Source organism: Gallus gallus, chromosome 2 (assembly GCF_016699485.2).
Source record: "Gallus gallus isolate bGalGal1 chromosome 2, bGalGal1.mat.broiler.GRCg7b, whole genome shotgun sequence".
Taxonomy (NCBI): Eukaryota; Metazoa; Chordata; class Aves; order Galliformes; family Phasianidae; genus Gallus; species Gallus gallus.
This window is the reverse complement of record NC_052533.1, coordinates 67,309,193-67,330,023: the sequence shown is the minus strand read 5'-3', so window position 1 is coordinate 67,330,023 and position 20,831 is coordinate 67,309,193. Positions and strand designations below refer to the sequence as shown.

Here is a 20,831-nt window from a genome sequence, read left to right as displayed (position 1 = left end):
TGCAGGGTCGCCAACCACCAGACCAGGCTGCCCAGAGCCACATCCAGCCTGGCCTTGAATGCCTCCAGGGATGGGGCATCCACAATCTCCTTGGCCAACCTGTTCCAGTGCGTCACCACCCTCTGTGTGGAAAACTTCCTCCTAATATCTAACCAAAACCTCCCCTGTTTCAGTTTAAAACCATTCTCCCTTGTCCCATCACTGTCCACCCTCGTAAACAGTCGTTCCCCCTCCTGTTTATATGCTCCCTTCAAATATTGGAAAGCCACAATGAGGTCTGCCCGGAGCCTTCTTTTCTCCAAGATCATCCAGTCCAACCATCAGTCCATCCCCACTATGCCCACTGACCATGTCCCTCAGTGCCACACATCCGTTTTGTATGTTAAATAAAAGCATAGAAAGCTGTGCCATCAGTGTCCTGATTTACTACCTGAATTTGACCCTATGCTAGTTCTTTCCACCTTACGTCTTATTTTCTTTCCTAAATTATATATTTAGATTTAATTGTAGTCAATTACGTAACCACTCTCAGCTTGTAAATTTCAGGTCAGCCTAATGTCAAGATATGCTATGCTGGGATCTAAGAGGTAAACAAGTCCAGCTACTATGTAAAAGTAACTGACTCTCAGCTTAAACACTGAAAATGTCTGCAAGTAACCAACTGGTAGGAAATAGTTTTCATTGGAACTCAAGATGGAGGGCAGAATTTTGAGTGAAATGTTGTACAACCCACCATGTAAACCTACTTCTAACTGACAGGATTCCAATCTAGAAACTGACTGAGAAAGAAAAAGGCTATTTGTGGGTTCTTCTTTTTGACTGATACGTATCTGTGTGTTCATTTCTATTTCTGAGCCGTTTTAAAATCATATCGTAGAATCATAGAATCATAGAATGGCTTGGGTTGTCAGGAACCCCAAGGATCATCAAGTTCCAACTCCTCTGCCACAGGAAGGGCCACCAACCTCCAGATTTGGTACTAGACCAGGCTGCCCAGGGCCCTATCCAACCTGGATATCTTTGACACCTCCAGGGACGGGGCATCCACAACCTCTCTGGGCAGCCTGTTCCAACATCTCACCACTCTCTCTGTGAAGAACTTCCCCCCTTATCTTTCCTTTATCACTTATACTCTTATTGTAGTGTGGTATTATTTTGTAGGACTGTGTGCACCCCCTCTACATACAACTGGGCAAGTTTCCATGTTTCCATGTCATGAGTATGGTTTCTGCACATGTAACTGAGGATATGGCACGTGAAGCAAGCTGATTTGCTTTAACTGAGAGATTGGCATGGTGAGAAGACCCAGAGGAAAGCATCTCTGAGGTCGAAGTTAGGGAACGCAAATGAAAAAAAAAGAAAGTTTATGCTCCTTTGAAAGAAACAGAGCTCGACACCTAGCCAAAAACATTCACTTTCCTTTCAATAGGGTGGAGGGCCACAGTCTCACTTTGCTCTGTGGCACATGGTGAGGATGGGACTGAATCCCCGGGACTGTGCAGGGGAAAACTGCTAAAGAATTACACTCTGTACACATCAAAATTTTTCTGTTGTTTAGCTTACCGTTTTAGGAATGTATTAAGATAGTAATGGGGGAGAAGGCAGTAACATTTGAATTTGATCCTAGTCTCTCATTGGTAATGGAGCACAGTAATGCCTTCAGGCTTGTCATCCCACTAATATTTTCCCAGATAACTGACCCATCGGTCAGGTTGAAGGAACAACATGCCCTTTCAGCAGGACATGTCATTCTCATTAGATGGATGGCCACATTTGGTTGTCACAACCTGCAAGATGATGTGCGCTTTGAGGAACTATGGAGAGTCTGAATCAACTTTCCCTGTTTGCAGTCACGTAACACCAAAAGTGGTCTTCACAGCCAAGTAGCTCTAAAACACGTGGACTTTGAGTAGCTGGAGATATAATGGTGGGGAGAGAAGATCTGTAAACCTCACTTGTTTTTTCTGACAACTTTGGGATATGCTCCATCACCCATTGGTGCTGAATAGATTGAATGAGGATGATAGCTCAAAGGTTAGACTGAGCCCATGTGGTAAGGCACCTGCAACTGTTAGTATACGTAGCAAAACTCATGAGCCTTGCTCAGATAACCTGAGGAAGAAATAGATCTTAAAGGGTCATTTCACTTGAAGGAGGTGGAAAGGGATGGTGGAGCCTTAAGAGCTAGCAATGATGGCTGGAGGGAGCAGACCCAGCATTTTTACATACTGGGTGCAAAACTCATTCAGATGATGAATGTCTCACCATCCCATGCTGATGTCTGTGCATATCACTTACTAACAGCATGCTCAGGGATGTCTAGGCACTCACCTGCTGGCAGATCTGTGAGCATCTTGGTCACGTATTACCACCATCTTACAATAACTGAGTAGCAGAAATCTTTCTAGGAGACTCATTTGCAAGCTGCAAGCTTGCAGTGTAAGTCCTTTACTGGTCTTAATCTATAAATGTCACCACAAGCAAGCTACCTCCTGTGTTACTTGTGATAGCATAAGTCATCTCTCACACTTGGGAAGAGTTTGGAGGGATAAATAAGGGCAGTGCAGAGTGAGTTGGTGTAGGTATACATCTAATCAGTTGCATCTGTTCAGATGTGAGATTGAAATACAGTGAAAAATATTTTCTGTTGGAAGGTGTTTGGGTAAATATAACTGATTTAATTGGGAGTCTGCTTCCCTGTGCTGCTAATGACTGTATACATTCTTAATTATGCCATATAGTTTATGGTGTTTATGCAAGTTAAAATAAAATACATGAGCTGTGTAATGAGGTTGACCAGATCCAGCTTTCTAGAGCTAAAGCATTACCACAGTGCTTTTGCAGCAGGGTTTCCAGTACAGTGAATGAGAATGTTTTTGTCCTGTATTTCCTGGGCCTATTCTGAGTTGCTTAGTGCAGTTTTAGAGTAGTTTCTTGTAGTCTCTTAAAATTAGTTGTGCAGAGGGAGTTGGACTCAATGATCCTTGTGGATCCCTTCCAACTCGATATTCTATGATTTTCCAAGTGTAAACAAGGAATTACCTGGGGGGAGAAACCCACAACCTTGCTGTGGAATAAAAACTTTTCTATAGAATATTGATCAGAAATATCAACCAGAGATCAGCTTGACCTACAATAATTTTCCAGCCAACCTTACTATTAGACAAGCCTTGATGTTTCTGTGTTGTGAAAGTACGAAACACATTGTGAGGATCTGCAATGGGAAGAAACCCAGCTGAGGAGTGTGGTCTTCAGCAGCATTCAACAGAAGGCCTGAGATCACAGTTGTTTTGGCAATTACGTATTTCCATGGTATAGGGCAGTGAAAAGAAAAAGGTATTTGTTTAATATCTAAAAATGTAATGGACTTCATCATAGGGTCATCACTTGTCACTTTGTGGAATTGCAGTGGAGAGAAAGAGAACACATCTCAGTAACAGGGAGCCACTGAACTGGTAAAAAAATGGGTGGTGATCCATAAGCAAGGTCTACAAGCAACAGTAATGTATGATGATTTGGTAGAGATAAATTGTCTCTGTGAATAAATTAAATCACATCCATCCTATAGCCTGCTTGAATTGTTTAGTTCAGCGTAGACGAAGAGGTGGAGAGCCATGTGTTAACAGCTCGTGCTGCTAACTGTATTTCTGTATTGGTTCAGAATATATAAAAACAGATATGTGACATATAAAAACTTCCAACAATAGCAGTTTTCTGTGCTTAAATTCATGAATAATGTTGATACTTCCAATTTGTCTTTCTTTTGTACAGACAAGAAAGAGGAGAAATCAGAAGTTATGAGTGTTCACTGGTTTTTGAATCTAAGGTGGAGAGGAAAACAGAAAGTAAATTAACTGGGCACAGTATGAAGCGACTTAAGATTAACAGGCTGGAGGAAATCAATACACGATACAACAGTAACAGACTGGAGAAAACATCCTTTTTTCAGACCATGAAAAAAGTGGAGAGGACTGAAGGTTTTCATGAGGAAAAATTCAGTGGATCAGATCCTGGAACAGAAGATGCAGAGGTAACTAACTGCATGATTAATTCTGTCTTTCCCAAGTACTTTCCTTTTCCAGTTAGTTAAAGAGTTTATTACGTTTATTTCTCAGTAGTGTTGATTTTTTCATTTCTGTTTGTGGAAGTATATTTCAACTGTGTGAGACTGGTCAGAATCTTCTAATCTTTTGAATTTGTAGAAGCAAGCATGTGGTTTTTTTGGGGGGGCGTTTATTTACAATTGGACTTATATTCAGAAGTTCAAGAGAGGTTGTGTAGTTTTGTGGCTCTTAAAAAGCAGAAGGTAGATACAAATTTTGTTGGGTTCATGCTTTGAAAGCATTGGTCACATCTCACAGCAGTAGAATTTGTGGAAACTGAATGAATTGCAAGGGAAGAGCAGATTTCCCAAAGGCACTAAGGCAGCTTCATCCTTTGCTTCCCTTTAACACTTAGGAAGCAGGGAATGATTCCTGCTGTATGCCCTGATTACACAGTCAAGCATTGTCCACTGTTGCTCTGGGCTGCATCTGTCTCTGTTAAGAACAGAACTGGTTGCCACAGGATATGGTCCCTGGCAGAAAGACTACAATAATCAGCCAAAATGTGTTTCCTTGTATGATTATGCCTTTCCGTGGGAGAGTCTAGACATTAACATTGACATTGACATGTAATTTAGACAAGATTATGTTTGCAGTAGGGCAATGGGTTAATCAGGACTTGAAGAAAAATTTGTGCTATAACTTGTTGTGTGCTGATTGTTTGTGCTGATATTCAATTTTTTAAATATTCTGAATATTTTCATGTTTAAATGATACCCTGGAGCATCAGTGTAAATACAGTGGTGTTTCAATTTGTATTCACTGCTAAAAAAAATATCTATTGTTTATGATATTTCCTAATCTGCTGGGTCTCCTTTGTACAAAATTCTTCCAATCCTCAATGAGCTACTACAGTTCTTACTTTTTAGGAAGTATGTGACATATGAATAGGATGTGTTTCTTTTGGAGAGTTTTATTTAGAGTTATAGTGAAAATGAGAATTAAAAAAAAAAAATCTGCAGGGTTGAAGTTTGGAGGTCATTATTTCCTCTTTTTAGTTAGATTTCTTCCAGTGAAAATAACAACTTGCATAGGTGAGAAAGTAGAAGTTGATCCTGCTGCTACATAGCTCTTCCTTTATCTCTTTACAGTCAAGTAGAAAACCTTCATCCATAGCTATGAGAGCTGTTTTATGTACATTTATGTATCTTAGTTTGATGAAAAATTGTGGGTAGTAGCTGAGATGATGGGATTTTTACTCACTTTTTGATGCAAAAACTCTTGCCCGTAGTCTTGGTGTTTGCTCCTTCAGTCTGACTGGCTGTTAGGAGTGCTATAAGGTAAGGCAGGAAGAGTTTGGAGGTGCTGGGAGGGAAGAGTGAACAGGCTTAGAAGATGAGCAGCTGGTTGCTAGTAGTAAGCTAGAGAAATAACTCTGTATTCCCATTTTAGATCCTCAGTTTCCTGGGGACAAGACTTCAAAGGTGAAAAACAGTCCAACTGAACTTTGGTGAATTATCAGATCGCTGGAGTGAGGTTTCCAGATAGACAAACATTAGTTATATTTCTCCTAAGCTTTTACAAGTTTGGAATTTAATTGCAAAGCTTAACTTTCACACAAATTTTTTAGGAATTTCTCAGTGGGATACAAAATTGGACCATCTCTGCACGATGAGTGTTGATGAAAGGAAAACCAAGACCTTGCTTTGTAGGATCTTAACTTGGTCTGCTTGCCTGACAAACAGTTTTATTATACTGATCAGGAAAGGGAAGAAAGAAGATTGTGCTGGCAGGAAGCACAGTAAACTTTGCTCAGATGTATGTATTCATACATGTACGCTTGTGGGCGCACGTACATAATTTCTGTGGATGTAGTCCTGCTCACTCTGAAAGCAGTAACAAAAACATCCATTCACTTTAGTGGGAGCGGATTACAACTCAAAGGACCATCTAGCAGAGAGTGGTCAAAGTGTATTCATGTTGGAAGAAAGAAATGCTATACATGACTAATTGAATATAATTACAGAGGACAGTGATTGCCCTCCACAAAACACCTATTTTTTCCAGAAAATACTTTTTTTTCTAATGTAAGCAAACACAATTTTCATCTTTTGATATATTCTCACAAAAACAAGAACACATTCTGAAAAGTCTCTCTAGAGCCATTAGAATACAAGTAGGGAAAGCAAACCCACCAACTGTTGACCATTGTTGACCAGTTGTGAATAATTACTTCACAGCATTAAGTATGGACTGTCTTGGACTGTCGAGAAGCTGCAGTACTACAGTCCTCTAGATGTCACTCTTTGCCACGTCAGTTCACCAAGTCCATGTTTCGTTGGAGGTGACTCCAACAACCCACAACAAAAGTGCTTTTTACTTCTTTCACGTGTGTTTTATCTAGAATGTCCTCTTTCCCCCCCTTTGTACAGTTGACAGAACATGTGTATATATCTTGGCCAAATTCTGTCCTCAGGAATCAACACAAAGTTTGTTTCAGATGATATATTAGCTAGTGCAAAACTCTTTTATTTTTTAAGAGCAGTTTTCTGTGTGTAGGAGATCCAGATGAAAAAAAAATGTAAGTCCAAATCCATCCTTGATTTTTTCATTCATCCATTGCACTGCACAGCCACCTCAAGTGGTTGCGCTGGTCCAAGGAAGGTGGTGGCACAGGCTGGAAATGAGCAGCTGTGAGTAGGTGCCATTTTCTACAAGGAACCAGTACAGCATCCCTTTGTGCAAAATTCTGTGGCAGTAGATATGCTCCCCACACGCATGGAGGTGTAAGAATCGTGAAGTACCTTTGTCTGGAGTTCAGATACAGCTGAACTGCTGTTGGTAATGCACTACATGCTCTCCACTGAGTGCTGATAACTTGATTCATGCACATTTGACTTCTATTTTCTATCTCTTGCAAAACAGAAAGGAAAGACACAGAAAGGTCAAAAGCAATAACTTTTTTACCTTGCAGTTTTACCTGTTATGTTTTACCTTATATTTGCAGAGTTGTTCTTTAGTCGCTGTGGTTTAGTTCATAAGCCAAGCTGTGCTAAATTGGCTGAAGCACAGTCTTACGTACCAGAATAGAATTTATCCCTTTATTGACAAAAACAAACCTTAACTTTTGCTAAAAAAAGTGACTTTATCAGTTGCAACTTATTGGAAAAAATACTTCTTGACATTTTCTGAAAAAAACTTCATCAAAAAGAAAAACAGAAAGAAGAAGGTTTTTGTTTTTAACCTTGCATAATTCAAAACCACGTAACTTTCCTTTACACCCAAATACTGGTCAAGATATCCATCTAAATAGTTTGACAGAAAACTGTTTCTTATTTTACCTTCTTAAAAGTTCTTGTTAACCAAATCCTACAACAGATTCCATACATTGGCAGTGAAACTTCATTAATAAAGGTTTCCCTCAGTCTCTAAATCAGAGCACCATGTCTAACGGTGGGCTTATTATAGTCAGAAAAATTCAAGCGGACTTCAGCCAAGTTTGGGCCAAGTTTTATTCCCAAACTCCTTTTCAGTTTGCTTAATTTCTGTCGTCAGGCATAGTGTTGCTGTGCTCAGTCTGGCAGATCTCTACAAAATATGCTTTTTGAAGCGTGCTCCTCAGTTCCCAAGTTCATGGCAATCCATCGTTGTGACTCAAGGTGTATGATTCCATGATTTCAGGCAATTGTGTTTTACCTAACACTCGGTTTCCATTCTTGGAATATTTGTCTTTCTCAAAAGGAAAAAGAGTATCAAGTTTACCTGACTGAAAAAACACAGACTCAAAAGCACTCACCACAATATAACTACATAACAACTCAAAATGTGATTTGAGAATGCTCTAAAGCCTTGAAAGCCAAATGCTGAGTAAGGGAAGAATGTCACTTATAATTTTTGAATCTCTTGTTGTTTGGAAATGATGCTCTGATTTTTATACTTTCATTTGCAGCTTTTTGTATTTGAGGTTTCCAGTGCTCATATTTCTACACTGGCAGAGTGAGTATGTTAAATTCTTTGCTCTGGTAAGGTAAATCACAAGCAGAAAAGAAATTCTTACTGTTTTATCTTCCATAACAAGTGTTTGAAATCTGTAACTATGAGGACCTGTTGCATATATTATTATATGTAAGAATTATATATGCTGTGTATCTTTATATATAACAATAAACCATTACACCCTTTGTTCCTCAGACTTTGTTTTCTGACTCTATAAGTAAAACCGCTTCCCTGGACTTATAATCCTGCTGGTAGCTGGATTTCTTTTCTTTTTTAATTGAAACTGCTTACTCCTTCTATTTTTAAGACACCATTTTCAGGTTTTTAAAATTTTGCCATGTTTTGGCTGCTTAAGCCAAAACTTTTTTTACAGGGTTTGCATCAAATTGAATTTCTAGGCAAAATTCAGCAGCAGAAGTCTTACTTGTTTCTTGAAGTGTTTGGGGAAAGAACTTATGCTGGTGATATTGAAAGTCTCACATCCACTTGGCTGAAATGACCCAGCACCTCCATCCATTAGTTCGAGGGCTTGGTACTTGGTAGGTGAGCAGATACTGAATGAATATCAGACGGGGAGATGGCTTGTAACTGATCTGTATGTAACAGTGGTTTGGATATGAGATCAACGTGGATAGACAGTAAGTGCAATAAGAAAAGGAATTCTAATCAGTATAGCATTTCAAAGTGACCTTCCTATGCACATGCAGTTTGATACATTCTAAGTGAATGTGATGAATTTTGTTGTTTGGGTATTTTTTGAAATAGATGCTTCTTGCCTATTAAAAAAGGAAAGGTGCCCAGTAGGTGGCCAGTGGTCTGCACTGCTAACTGCAAAAGGATTCCACTGTTTGCTTTCATTTGAGAAGTACTGGGGTGTCGGAGTAAACCTTTCAAGTCCATGAGATATATATCTCGTGTAGATCCCTGCACCTGTTTCATGCTTGTCAGTAGGCCATCACTTCTTTTCCTTATAGGTTCAGGGAATGCGCTGAAGTATGAGATGGGATCCTGCTGCGTCTCCAAGCCTTGTCTAGCTAGGTGGTACTTATGGAGCTGGGGAGGGTTCTGAGGGTACCTGCCAAATTGCATTTGCTAAACCAGGAGACCCAAGTTAATCAGATGATTAAAAGTATGGATCTACTACTGCAAAGAAATGTTGCCTGGATTGCAAGTAGTTTCTGCCTTTTGGCTTCTTATTTCTGGCACGCACTGTGGGCTGTGTTAAGCTGTAGAAGAAAAAGAAAGATTCCTGCACCTGGAAATACACAGGTAGTAGATATACTTTTAATAATTAAGAAGTATTCCACTGATCAGTATTGATATTGTTAACTGAGTGAATGCTGCTTGTGTTTAAGTGTAGCCAGTTAAACCTGTGTATTCTTTCCTGGAGTGGGGAAAAAAAGAAAAAAAGAAAAAGAAAAAAAGACCTTTTTTTCCTTGGAACATGTTCCTCTCTTTTACGAGAGCATATCTTGCAGTAGACCTAGACAGTTGTTGATGTGCTTTTCAGGAAAGTGCATCTCCCCCTTTGCTGTCCAAGTGCTTTGTCTTCCCGTTAAAACATAATGCATCCTCTAGTGACCTCTGCTGGGTGTTGGATATGGGATTGCCTCAAATTTACCCTCTTCAGCCACAGTGGGAGTGATGTTGCCAAACCTTCTTGGTCTCACAGATCTCAAAGTTTCCTAGTAAGGCTGCTGCCCATTATTTTCCTCTCTGTAGCATTATCTTCCTTCAGAACCAGCAGCTAAGCCTTTGGAGTGATTCGTTATGACATCATTAGAAACTGCAGTCATGTTTGTTGTGATTTTCCATGAAGTAATACAGTGCAATCGTGTTTTAACTCAAGATTTTAGATGAATTCTTGATAAGAAACATTGCTTGAACATAGGAAATGTATGAGCTCTGAACAGCAAAAAGGAAGGCAATTTCTCTAGAGTAGCTTCAAGAATGTAGATTGACAGAATATTTAGGATTTTAATCAATTTACTGCAAATTATTTTTTTCTTAGAATCTCAAGACTGATTTAATATGAAGGTTATGCATTCTTAAACATCTGCAGCCTTACACTGCATATTTGTCTGGCAGTGTTAGCCAGGGAACCGTGACCTTGTGGGAATTTAATGGAATTTTCCACATGCTTTGTTGAAGAGCTCAAAGGACAGTGATAAAGATAATAATTCAAATATTACTATGCACATCAGCACATCAGTACAACATACTTAAAGAAAGAGAAGAAAGCCTTCTGTAGCAAGGGGATTGGAACTAGATGATCTTTAAGGTCCCTTCCGACCTGAGCCATTCTATGATTCTATTCAATTCTATGAAAGCCAAGAAGTTGTGTAGAATTCTTTGTATATTCTTCTATGATAAGAAACTCATTACATGAATGTTCTCTAATAATAATAAAAAAAATGTTCTTTCAGAAATCTGGACTGATGTTTTTCTAAGTAAAAGAGAAAAAAAGCAACTAAAGACTTTATTTAAGGTTTTTGATGCTGTTTCCATTTATATGGATTCTGCTCTATGGCATATAGATACACGGAGAAATAGAAAGAAAGGACACTCAGAAAATAAAAACTTATTAATTACTTTGTTAAAGTGTCAGTTACTCAACGATGATTTGGTTTTGAAACATTTACTCCCTTCCAACTCCGAGGATTCTGATTCGATGGTCCTTCAGCCCACTAATAGAAGATGGAGAACTAGCTTTTCAGTACCAGTCAAGGAAAATGCTGCTCTGCCAAATTTAAAATTCAGTCACATCCAGTTACTAAGCCATTCATAGAATACAGTTATGTATTTTATGCAAGACATTCAGACTGGAGTGGTAAAGGGAGGAGAAACATTTAGTATACGTGTCAAAACCAAACTAGCACCTTGTTCTTTATAGAAACTGGCTTTTGTAGATTAACTGGCAAAGAAAATAATGAAGTCTGTGGTTGGTGACATACATTTTATCTCCGGTGCATTCTTGAGTTATCATTTCACTTGCAGATGAGATTGAAAAAAGATTTGCTTTCCATTTATAACTCAGTAAATTTTTTCATATTTTCTTGTGTGAATTATGGAATGTAAGAAAAAAGCAGCTTACTTCATCCCACAGTTCAGTGCCCTTCTACTGCCTTGTTACTATTACGTAGGTTGCTCTGAAAGTCGAGTCTCCTATTTGTTTCCATGGAAACTACAACATATACAAAGAGCACAATAGCACTATTTGATAGAGCAAATTCTCAGCTACAAAATGCTATTTTTCAACACAGTCACCACCATTAACTCCGCATTTTTGCCAGTGATGAGTAAGAGTCCGCATGCCACATTTGTAAAAATCTCCACCAACGGAGATGACCCACTGATTTACAGCAGCTATACCAGCATCGTTTCTAGGGAAGTATTGCCCATGCAGTCCATCTAGCATTGACCTAGATAGATGGAAGTCAGAAGGCACCAAATCTGAACTGTACAGTGGGTGTGGTAAGACCTCTTTCAGCAAAGCCTTTGACACCATCTCCCACAGTATTCTGGAGAAGCTGGCAGCCCTTGGCATGGACAGGTGCAGTTTTTGCTGGAGTAAAGAACTGGTTGGGCACAGAGAGTGGTGGTGAATGGAGCTAAATCCAGCTGGCAACTGGTCATGAGTGGTGTTCTTTGGAGGACAGTACTGGGGCCTTTCCTGTTCAATATCTTCATTGATGACTTAGATGAGTGGCTTGAATGCACCCTCAATAAGTTTGCAAATGACATCAAGTTGGGAGGAAGCGTCAAACTACTATCTGAGTAGTAAGGCCCTACAGAGGGGTGTGAACAGACTGAATCTCTGGGCTGAGGCCAGTGAGATGAACTTCAACAAGACCAAGTGCTGGGTTTTGTACTTTGGCCACAACAACCCCAGGCAATGCTGGAAGACTGTGTAGAAAAAATAGAGGTAGGAGTGTTGATTGATGCTCAGCTGAACATGAGCCAGCAGTGTTCCCAGCTGGCCAAGAAGACCAATGGCATCCTGGCTTGTATCAGAGATAGTGGAGTCAGCAGGAGCAAGGAAGTGATCATCCCTCTGTATGCAGCACTGGTGAGGCTGCACCTTGAGTACTGTGTTCTATTTTGGGTCCTTCACTACAAGAAAGACATTGAGGCCCTGGAGCACGCCCAGAGAAGGGCAAGAAAGCTGTGAGGGATCTGGAGCACAAATTTTATGAGGAGTGGCTGAGGGAACTGGGATTGTTTAGTCTGAAGAAGAAGAGGCTCAGGGGTGACCTGATCATTCTCTACAACTGCCTGGAAGGAGGTTATGGTGAGATGAAGTCTGGCCTCTTCTCCCATGTAACTAACAATAGAACTAGAGGGAATGGCCTCAAGTTGCACCAGGGGAGATTCAGGTTGAATGTCAGGAAAAATTTCTTCTCTGAAAGAGTAGTTAGGCACTGGAATGGGCTGCCCATGGAGGTAGTTGAGTCACTGTCCCTGGAGGTGTTCAAGAAACATTTAGACATTGTACTAAGGAACATGATTTAGTGTGGAAATATTGGTGGTAGGTTGGACTGGATAATCTCAAAGGTCTTTTCCAATGTTGGTGATTCTATGATTCTATGACAGTCTAGCCAGGATTGGCAATGTGCTCCAACATTGCCACCATTTTTTCCAATGCACTGAAGCTGATATTCAACTCCATGGAGAGTTCACTGGTCATAATATGCCAATTTGTGGCTGAGGTGATGGAGATGCTCTTCATTTCATGGTGTGACAGCTGTGTGTGGCTGTCCGAAACATGACATGTCTTTCACATTACCACTGCTGAAACACACCATGCATCCATCACCTCACTGTGCTCACATTCACTGTTTGGTCACCATAAATATTCAGCAAGCATTGATGAATGTTAGTGTGTGCAAGTTTTTCTGTGTGGAGGAATTCCATTACACACCTTTGCTTCACACGCACTTCCCTGTCAGATGTAATTTTGTCCCCCTGCTTCCACCTGTCACACAGCAACAAAACATAATGGAATATTGGTGGGAAGTTTCAACCTCTACTGCCATACCACCAACATCTGCCTCTGATGTTGTAGACCAACATAATAAAATAGGAGGCACTGTTTTCAGAGCAGCCCTTGTGTTTTCCAGTTTTTAAGACCTAGTGTACTGGTATTTCTTAGCAGGAGGACTATATCCATTGCATTTTGAATGAAAGAGATTTTAAAATACTGTATGATAAGACTGTTAAAGATTGCCTTATAATCCTTATTTGTGCTAAGGCATTCTTTTCCTAATTTTTTGTATAATTTGGTGACTGTCAGAGCCCCATCAATTTTGTTGTAGACATCGTGAATCCACTTTCGAAATTCAGAGTGGTAGCACCTGTCAAACATCTGTCTTTTGATTGCTTCACATCTTATCTTATGTTTGTTCTTTTGAGTTATAGGTCCATACAAAGTGCAAAGTTCCCAAGATATCTTCTGAGCCCTCATGCATAGTAAGGTGACATGGACTCAGAAGTATTCCAAAAGCAGGACAAGCTTCCTTGCCTGAGACTGTCAGTAGGGCTGTACTCATGCAGGGACTCCTGGATAATCCTTGGCTTTGGGAGGAAATGAGCCAACAGCATTCTGAGATCAAGACTGCTGCTGTGTCATCCCAGGACACCATGGCATGTCCATTCCAGACTTCTCCTTCCCCTTCTCTTTCTAGAGAGGAATGGTTGTCGTCTGCAAGTTAACCACCCCTACAGCTCCCTGGTTCCTCTGCATGTTGATATGTTTCTTGTGGCTCTCAGACCTGTGAAGTCTTGGACACGTTGGTGTGATCAGAAAGGCTGGTGATCTCTAGTAGAGGTTGTATTTAGGAATGGTACTTTATGAACTCACAAACTGGGGAGAGAAAGGGATAGGATCTAAGAACATCTAGGGGGATCTTGCTCACTTTTCTGTGATTTTGGAGAAAATGTGAGGTTGGCTTCCTAAGGGATTCTGATGGAAAGGTACTACCATTTGGTCATGATGCTTCTTCCTCAAAGAAAATTAATTGAGAAAGAAAAGTTAGAGCTATAGCAAATAATTTTTAGCAGATGCATTTTCTTTCTACATGTCATACTCCATCAGAAGCAGTTAATTATACTTCTGTTAAGCCTTCAACCAGCAAAAAAATGAGGTTTGCATTAAAGTCATTTATCCTATCCTGTGAACATTATTGACCTCTTGAAGGCTGTGGATCTTACTGGGCTAGTGCCTATTGGTGCCTGTACTCTTGGACTTCTTTCTTTTTCAAGTGCCAGGTTACTCATAGCTTGAAGGAGTCTGGAAGAGAGATCTCTGAACAAGTTATATATTTGGGCACGATGCCCTCACATCCCTGACATGTCATTTTGCCAGATGGATAACAGCTGTGATTGAAAGTAGACATCCACTTTGTGTCCAGTTCTGTGTCTTGTCTCTGACAGACCCATTACTCAGTTACTAAGCACTCAGTTTCCACAAAGATTATAAAGCAGCACTGGAAGACATGATGTATAGAAGAATAAAGTGAACTTTTAAATAGTTGTTGCTTCCCTCTTTAGTTTTGCTTTTTGTAGCTGCTTAGTGGTCTGTAAAGAGCCTCTTATACTTGTTGTATGTGTTATGAGCAAACAGAGACCCTAACTGAGATTATGTGAGGCACTGTACAGATAGGACCTACTCTGAAGAATTCATTGTCTGAACAGCTGGATAAGGGATTAGTAAAATGAAAAACAGACACAGAGTTGCTCCTCAGGTCATGCCCTCAGTCAGTGTCAGAGACATCTGTAACATGGAAATGAAATTGCTGACTCTCTGTCTAGTATCCTCTTTACATAACTATATGCTGAGATCTGTGGGGAGGCATGCCTCAGAACCCTCAGCCTGCTGGATCCCAGCCATTTCATGAATGCTTATTACTTCGCAAAGTTCCTTCATGCTATTTGATCCAGAATCTCAAATTTCAGAAATCTGCAGCAGCTTCCTAGAGGTTTTCATTATTTTTCGGATATTTGTTTACATGCAACTTACTCCTTCCTCCCTGAGATTATTCTCCTTCGTTTTTGTTTAGATTGTAAGTACTGTGGTGAGAGGTTTATCATAACCTTTGGAATTTGTGGCTGTTAAAACATATGACAAACAGATCAGTTTTGATACATCAAAGGTGTAGGTGCTTATTTTAGTGTAAAAAATGATTAATCTTGGCTGGTTAGAAAAATATCTCCTTCCCTTTAAAACTTTGCCCTTGGATGCGTGGCTTAGCATAGACTTCTTTCAGCCATGATCATTCAAAGGTGTCTCATTACGGGATACCTACCCAGCCAATTTGTAATACACACTGAGATGGAGGGAGATAAATCCAGACCGTCCCTGTGACCTTTCTCTTCTGGCACTCTTGTGCAATGTCTAGTGGACGCGTTTAGAAGTCACAGTGCAATAAAAATGACTTTCCAGTGCTGAGCACAGTGTGATCGTTCCAAACAAGGGCCTTTGCACAGGAGAGGTCACATTTCTGTCATCTCAAACAGAAACCTCGTGTGTAATGAACATTTTGATGAGCTGGGGATCTTCATTTTTCCCCTTACATGGACAATCCAACGTAGATCCTCATGTTTGGTTCTTACATGTGTACCGAAAATACTTATTTTTCACACAATTCCCTTAGATGCTTGTATAGAAAATGTAACTGTTAGGTACACACTGAACAGAATATAAAGAAGGATATTTTAGTCAGATGCATTTAAGTGCTTGATTGGCATTTACAAATGAAATTCCTGGGAGAAATGAAAGTGGTGTTCTATAATATGTCCTTATGCTAAAGAAAGCACGCATGATATTGTTGTGATGCACATAAAGGAATTTGTTTGTGATACTAAAGAGAGAAGAGAGAGTATGTTTCCATAGTTCTCTGTCTTCAAGGCTAAGACATGCTGGTACACAAGATCTCCCTTCTTCATGCCTGGACTCAACAGTGATTGAGCAGATACATGGACAGACAGGTTTAATTTCAGCTATGACTCTATCCAGTTATGAGCTTGTTTATTTGACCTCATATCTGAAATAGTGACTATAGTTGAAGATGGTAGGAGAAAATTACAGCCTTTTATCTTAACTATTGGCAGTGAGACAACAAGGTGCAGGATAATTTTCTGTTGACCTTTGATGATACCAGAGCTCTTAATATCATCATTACATATTAAAGCACATGTTCACCAAGTGAAGTGTTGCTTTTGCCAAACCAAATATTTTCTGCTCTTTTTCTGAAATTCGTGGTGTTTCATGTTTGGCAGTTCTCAATGTGGAAAATCTGCCAAAAGCATCTTGCTCTTACCTATTTTAGACCATCCTACAGATAAGCAAGGTTTCTTATTAATGCCTACACTATACATTTTTTCCAGTTCCACATTAACAGGGAATTATTATAGTTTTGTAACAATAGAAATACACAGCGTGGAAATATAGCTTGCTGGTGAGGGCATCTTAAAAGCTGGAGGGTCTGAAGTCCTTATAGTGCCACTAATATAGAGGAATGACCAAAATCCAGGCAATCAGGGCAAATGAATCAGAGAAATTTACTAAAACTGTTAGCCTGAGTTTCTACAAAGAGGTACATTTACTTTAGTCACCTATAATCTTCTAAGCTGTTCTTTCAAGGCAATATTCTAGTCACTAAAAGGCAGAAGATCTGTCTCTTTCTTGCACTACATCCACAATCAGTATCTTTAAACTCTGCTGCCTAAAAACTTCATTCTTAGTTATAGAAAATCCCACTGTCTGTTAAAATTGATACAAAAAGAAAAGTATGGATATATGCAAACACAGGTCTTTGAAGGTGTTTTCTCTTCGTTGTCCTGCTTCCACATGGTGAAAGTGAAGTGCATACATACAACTACTGCCTCTCCCGTCAGTGTTCCTATGTTTGTTAAGCGCGGTATTTGTAGCCCTCTCCTTGCTGTATGGAGAACACCTTGTACACAGGGCAGTACATAACAAAATACTTATTAAGATTCTTTATAGTGGAGTTCTACAACAAATGTAAGTCATACATTCAACTGTAAGTCACTCAAATTTAAAACTTGTTTGCTTCTGTCAGGCAGAACAACCGTGAATGACTTGGTTAGGAATTCGTGGTTAGAATTCCTGACAAGTCAAATGGATTTTATTTAATGATCTTCTTAAAGAATACAGATGGAATATTTTCTGCCTAACAGTAATTGCCAGCAGAGTGATTCAAAATATTTGTGAGGGCTAGTGTGGGATTTGTAAAGAAGGTTTGTGTGATGCCTGTTTGCACTATTCCTGGCCTACTTGGTCCACCTGCTTCATTAGTGGTTATTTCATGCATGGTTAGGTAATTCAGGAGGCTAGCTTAGGATGCACATTTGTTCCTTAATTTCCTCCTCAGGAAACACAAAGTTTTACTGCATTGGAGTTTACTTATGCACTGTGGGAATGAGTGACAGCCATCACATCAGAGGCCTTACAGTGTAAACAGGCAGGCCATTATGGAGCTGCATAGAGAAGCAGGGGCAAAGGGGGATGGAAAGAAACATCCAAGGTCACCCAGCAGATAATTGACACAAGCAGGGCTATCAGCCAGCCTTTCGGACTTCCAGGCCAAGATTTGAGGCGTACTGCTACTGCTGCGTGACCCTCTTGTAATGAAAGAAATGTCTTCCTCAACACACCTGTTTCTTATATCTGGGAACATATTCTCTCACGGATGTTGTATGGAACCCTTTGTGTTTTTATCTAGCATTTTCCAAGTATGTCGAAGATGGTTTTTTCCCCCCAAAAAATCTTCAGTCATCTCCATTTCAGCATCGTGTGACTGTGGTAGAGAAAACTGGCTTCTTACCTACCTCTAGGTTCCAAAATCAGAGGAATGCTTAATTGGGAGAATATGAGTTGGCAATAATGATTTGAGTTGTATTTTCAGATCTGCCAAGTCTCCCTGAGTTCCCAGGTTCTCCTGCATCTGGAATCATGTGCTTAACGTAAGCAGAATCTGGCACTATGAATGGTTTCTCAAAATCTTCAGCAGACACCAAAGAAAAAAATAGACTCTTTAAAGTTAAAAATGTATATATATCATTTACATTTGATTTTAGAAAGTTAATTATGCAGTTCAGCTTATAAATCATGATAATTTATAGTTATTAAGCAATACATGGAAGGTTAAGAAGAAAAGAAGTGCATATCTGTAGTGTTATATAGAAGCTTTATCAGCATGGAGTTGAAATAGACTTTACATTTGAGTTTCAAATGAAAAACTGAAGTTTATGCCAACAAAACATTTCACAGGCAAAAGAGTTAATATAGATTTGGAGTATCTGTTGACTCGTTGTTCAATATGTGTTCTGATTTTTTTCTTGTCAGCTTATAAAGGCATGATTGCTTCAGCCATTGTGGTACTCCACTGTAGTCCCAAAGAGTCATTTCTTATCTAAGAGCAAGATGAAGCTAAAAGGTAGGCTTCTGAACTACATCAGGCATTTAAAGGACTGCTATCTGTTAGTGAATTATAATTGCAAACAAGCAAGTACTGTTCGGTCCAGTGGAAAGCTGAGATATTTTATCTTCCCGTGGGCTAAAACCACATGCTAGAGGATGTGGCCAGAGATGCTTCAGCATGTGGGTGGTCCTGGACTAAACATTATTGACAGTGATGAAATAATCACAGCGATCACATGCTTACAGTTAAGCATGGGGTTTCTAGATATTATTAATAACATATGTATTTATTTGCATTGATGTGAGTGAGATCCTCAGTCCTTCATGCATCTAGTAAAAACACGATTATTCTGTCAAGGACATCATATTCCACATGTAAATAAAAACTAAAGGAGAACAACACAATGAAGCAATCAAGTTGCTGTGCAATGAACTTGTCATTGTCCCTTTTTTTTTTTATCCTTTGCTTAACCATATAGTGCTTTAATCACATTAGGGATTTTTTAAGCTTCATTCTTTAGGGTTTAGTTTTTGTTTCCGTATCGTGGATTGTATCTGTTCGTGATTCCTTGAAATAAATTAAAATGCAAAAGAGTAGAGGGAAGGCTGAAAGATAAATAGGAAGAAAGAAGAAAAGCTGACTCTTCAAAATTTCTTTTTAAATTTCAGGACCTGGATTGCCTCTCTTTTGCAGAAGTTCTCCATTTAGATCAAACCAGGCCAAACTCCTTTGGAGCTATTCTTGTTGACAGAAGAATCGGTCTGGTGTGTTTCCATGAGCAGAAAATATAGAGACCTGTGTGTGGACAATTCCCTATCCTCACCAAACGGTTGAGCTCAATTCCCATTTTTTTTTATTTCCAGTACTCTCATTTTTATTTTCCCTGAATGTTACACCGGATCTCTGTTTTGTGAACATGAGGTCAGCGGGATTCCTTACAACAGGGGAGACAGGAACTTGGACATTTGTCTCTACTACCTGAGTATCAGTTTAAAGTCCATAATGTATATAGTATATATACTCTGCCATCTGTTTGAATGGCTGGGCTAGGAACTATTTGAAAGGTTATTCCCATTAATGGCCGTCTGAATGCAATGAAAAGAGAAGAAAACTTGATGAACAGGATGCAAACCTTCAAACCTAACTTGCTTATATTTTTATTAAGAATATTGCCAAACATTTGTCTTTTTTGTTTTGTTTTGTTTTGTGTTGTGTTGTGTTGCTTATAGAGATCCTACTGACGTTAACCCTGCATTCATTTTCTCAAAGAACTTTGATTTTTAAGAGCTATTGGTTCTCACACTGTGTCCCCATCACCTTACCTAGTATTAGCTTCCTAGTGTTCAGGGAAAGTGTCTGCAACACTGGTAAAAGAGGCAAACTGACCAAAAAAAAAAAAAAAGTAAAGCTGGTCACTGTGTTTGTGCAGGCATGTGTTGAATCTCTTAACAGACTGCCAAGTGCTTTGCATGTAGTTGGAACAGGAGTAAGTTTTCCCCCAGCAGTGAGAAGTCCTCAACAGTTAGCTACAGGAAATACCACTTCTGCAAGTGGTATTTCAGTTCTATCTCAGCTCGGCACATGAATCCTACATACCTTGTGTGCAGTTCATTTATTTGAGGATCTGATAAAGACCAACTGAAGTTTACAGTGACCTCCAGTGGTGAAAAACCTTCTGGAAAAATGACATAGCTAATATCTCAGTTCTGCCTGGAAATCATTCATCAGAGGTTTCAGGTGATGCAAGTTTCAGTCTCATAGAATGTTTTATATCTGTACTTATTTATTTATCTATATGTTTTGTGCTCTGTTTCTGATGTTGCTTTTTTTTATCTTGGATTTTTCTAATTTCAGCTCTTTTTGCTTTCAGGATTCTTTTGTTTTTTGAATTGATAATAGTTGACAGTGGAGCCATGTTGTATGGGAACTGCATGAGGCTTCGCTGATTTTCCTAGGATTATAGCATGAGATCAGTTCTGGTTTTTCTCCCCTCATAAATCTTAAATTTCATTCTTATTTTCTGTAGTCTTCCCAGTGCACACAGTTTCTTTCAGCTCCTTCCTCATTTGTCTTTCTAGATTTCCCCAGTATTTACTGAGTTTCCCATATGTTGCTCGTTGAGAAGACTTTTTCCATTTCACTTAAACTGGCTTCTTCAGTTTTCTTGGTTAAGGGTTGACTCCATAGTGTTTTAGCCATCTGGCTAGCCCAGAACCCATAAAAAATATGAAAGATGGGATTTATGGAATAGGTGGTGCTGGAAGATCGCACTGGGGGTGGAGGAAGATATTTCTGTGTTTCGCAAGACAATATGTACCTTTATGCTTTAATGTCACTCATACCAATTTTT

The 20,831-nt window shown here is 39.4% G+C and overlaps 1 protein-coding gene across 3 annotated transcripts in view; it reads left to right on the top strand.

Moving 5' to 3' along the window:
- MYLK4 (myosin light chain kinase family member 4) overlaps window positions 1-20,831 on the top strand; it is an 84,590-nt gene that overhangs the window by 11,294 nt on the left and 52,465 nt on the right. The window contains exon 2 of one of the 3 annotated variants that reach the window (XM_015282190.4): window positions 3,772-4,030. In XM_015282190.4, the coding sequence (XP_015137676.2) occupies window positions 3,772-4,030 (259 nt within the window). Of the gene's footprint in view, window positions 1-3,771; window positions 4,031-9,036; window positions 9,309-20,831 lie in introns of those variants that run through there. The other 2 variants (XM_015282191.4, XM_046928572.1) reach the window with 2 other exon arrangements.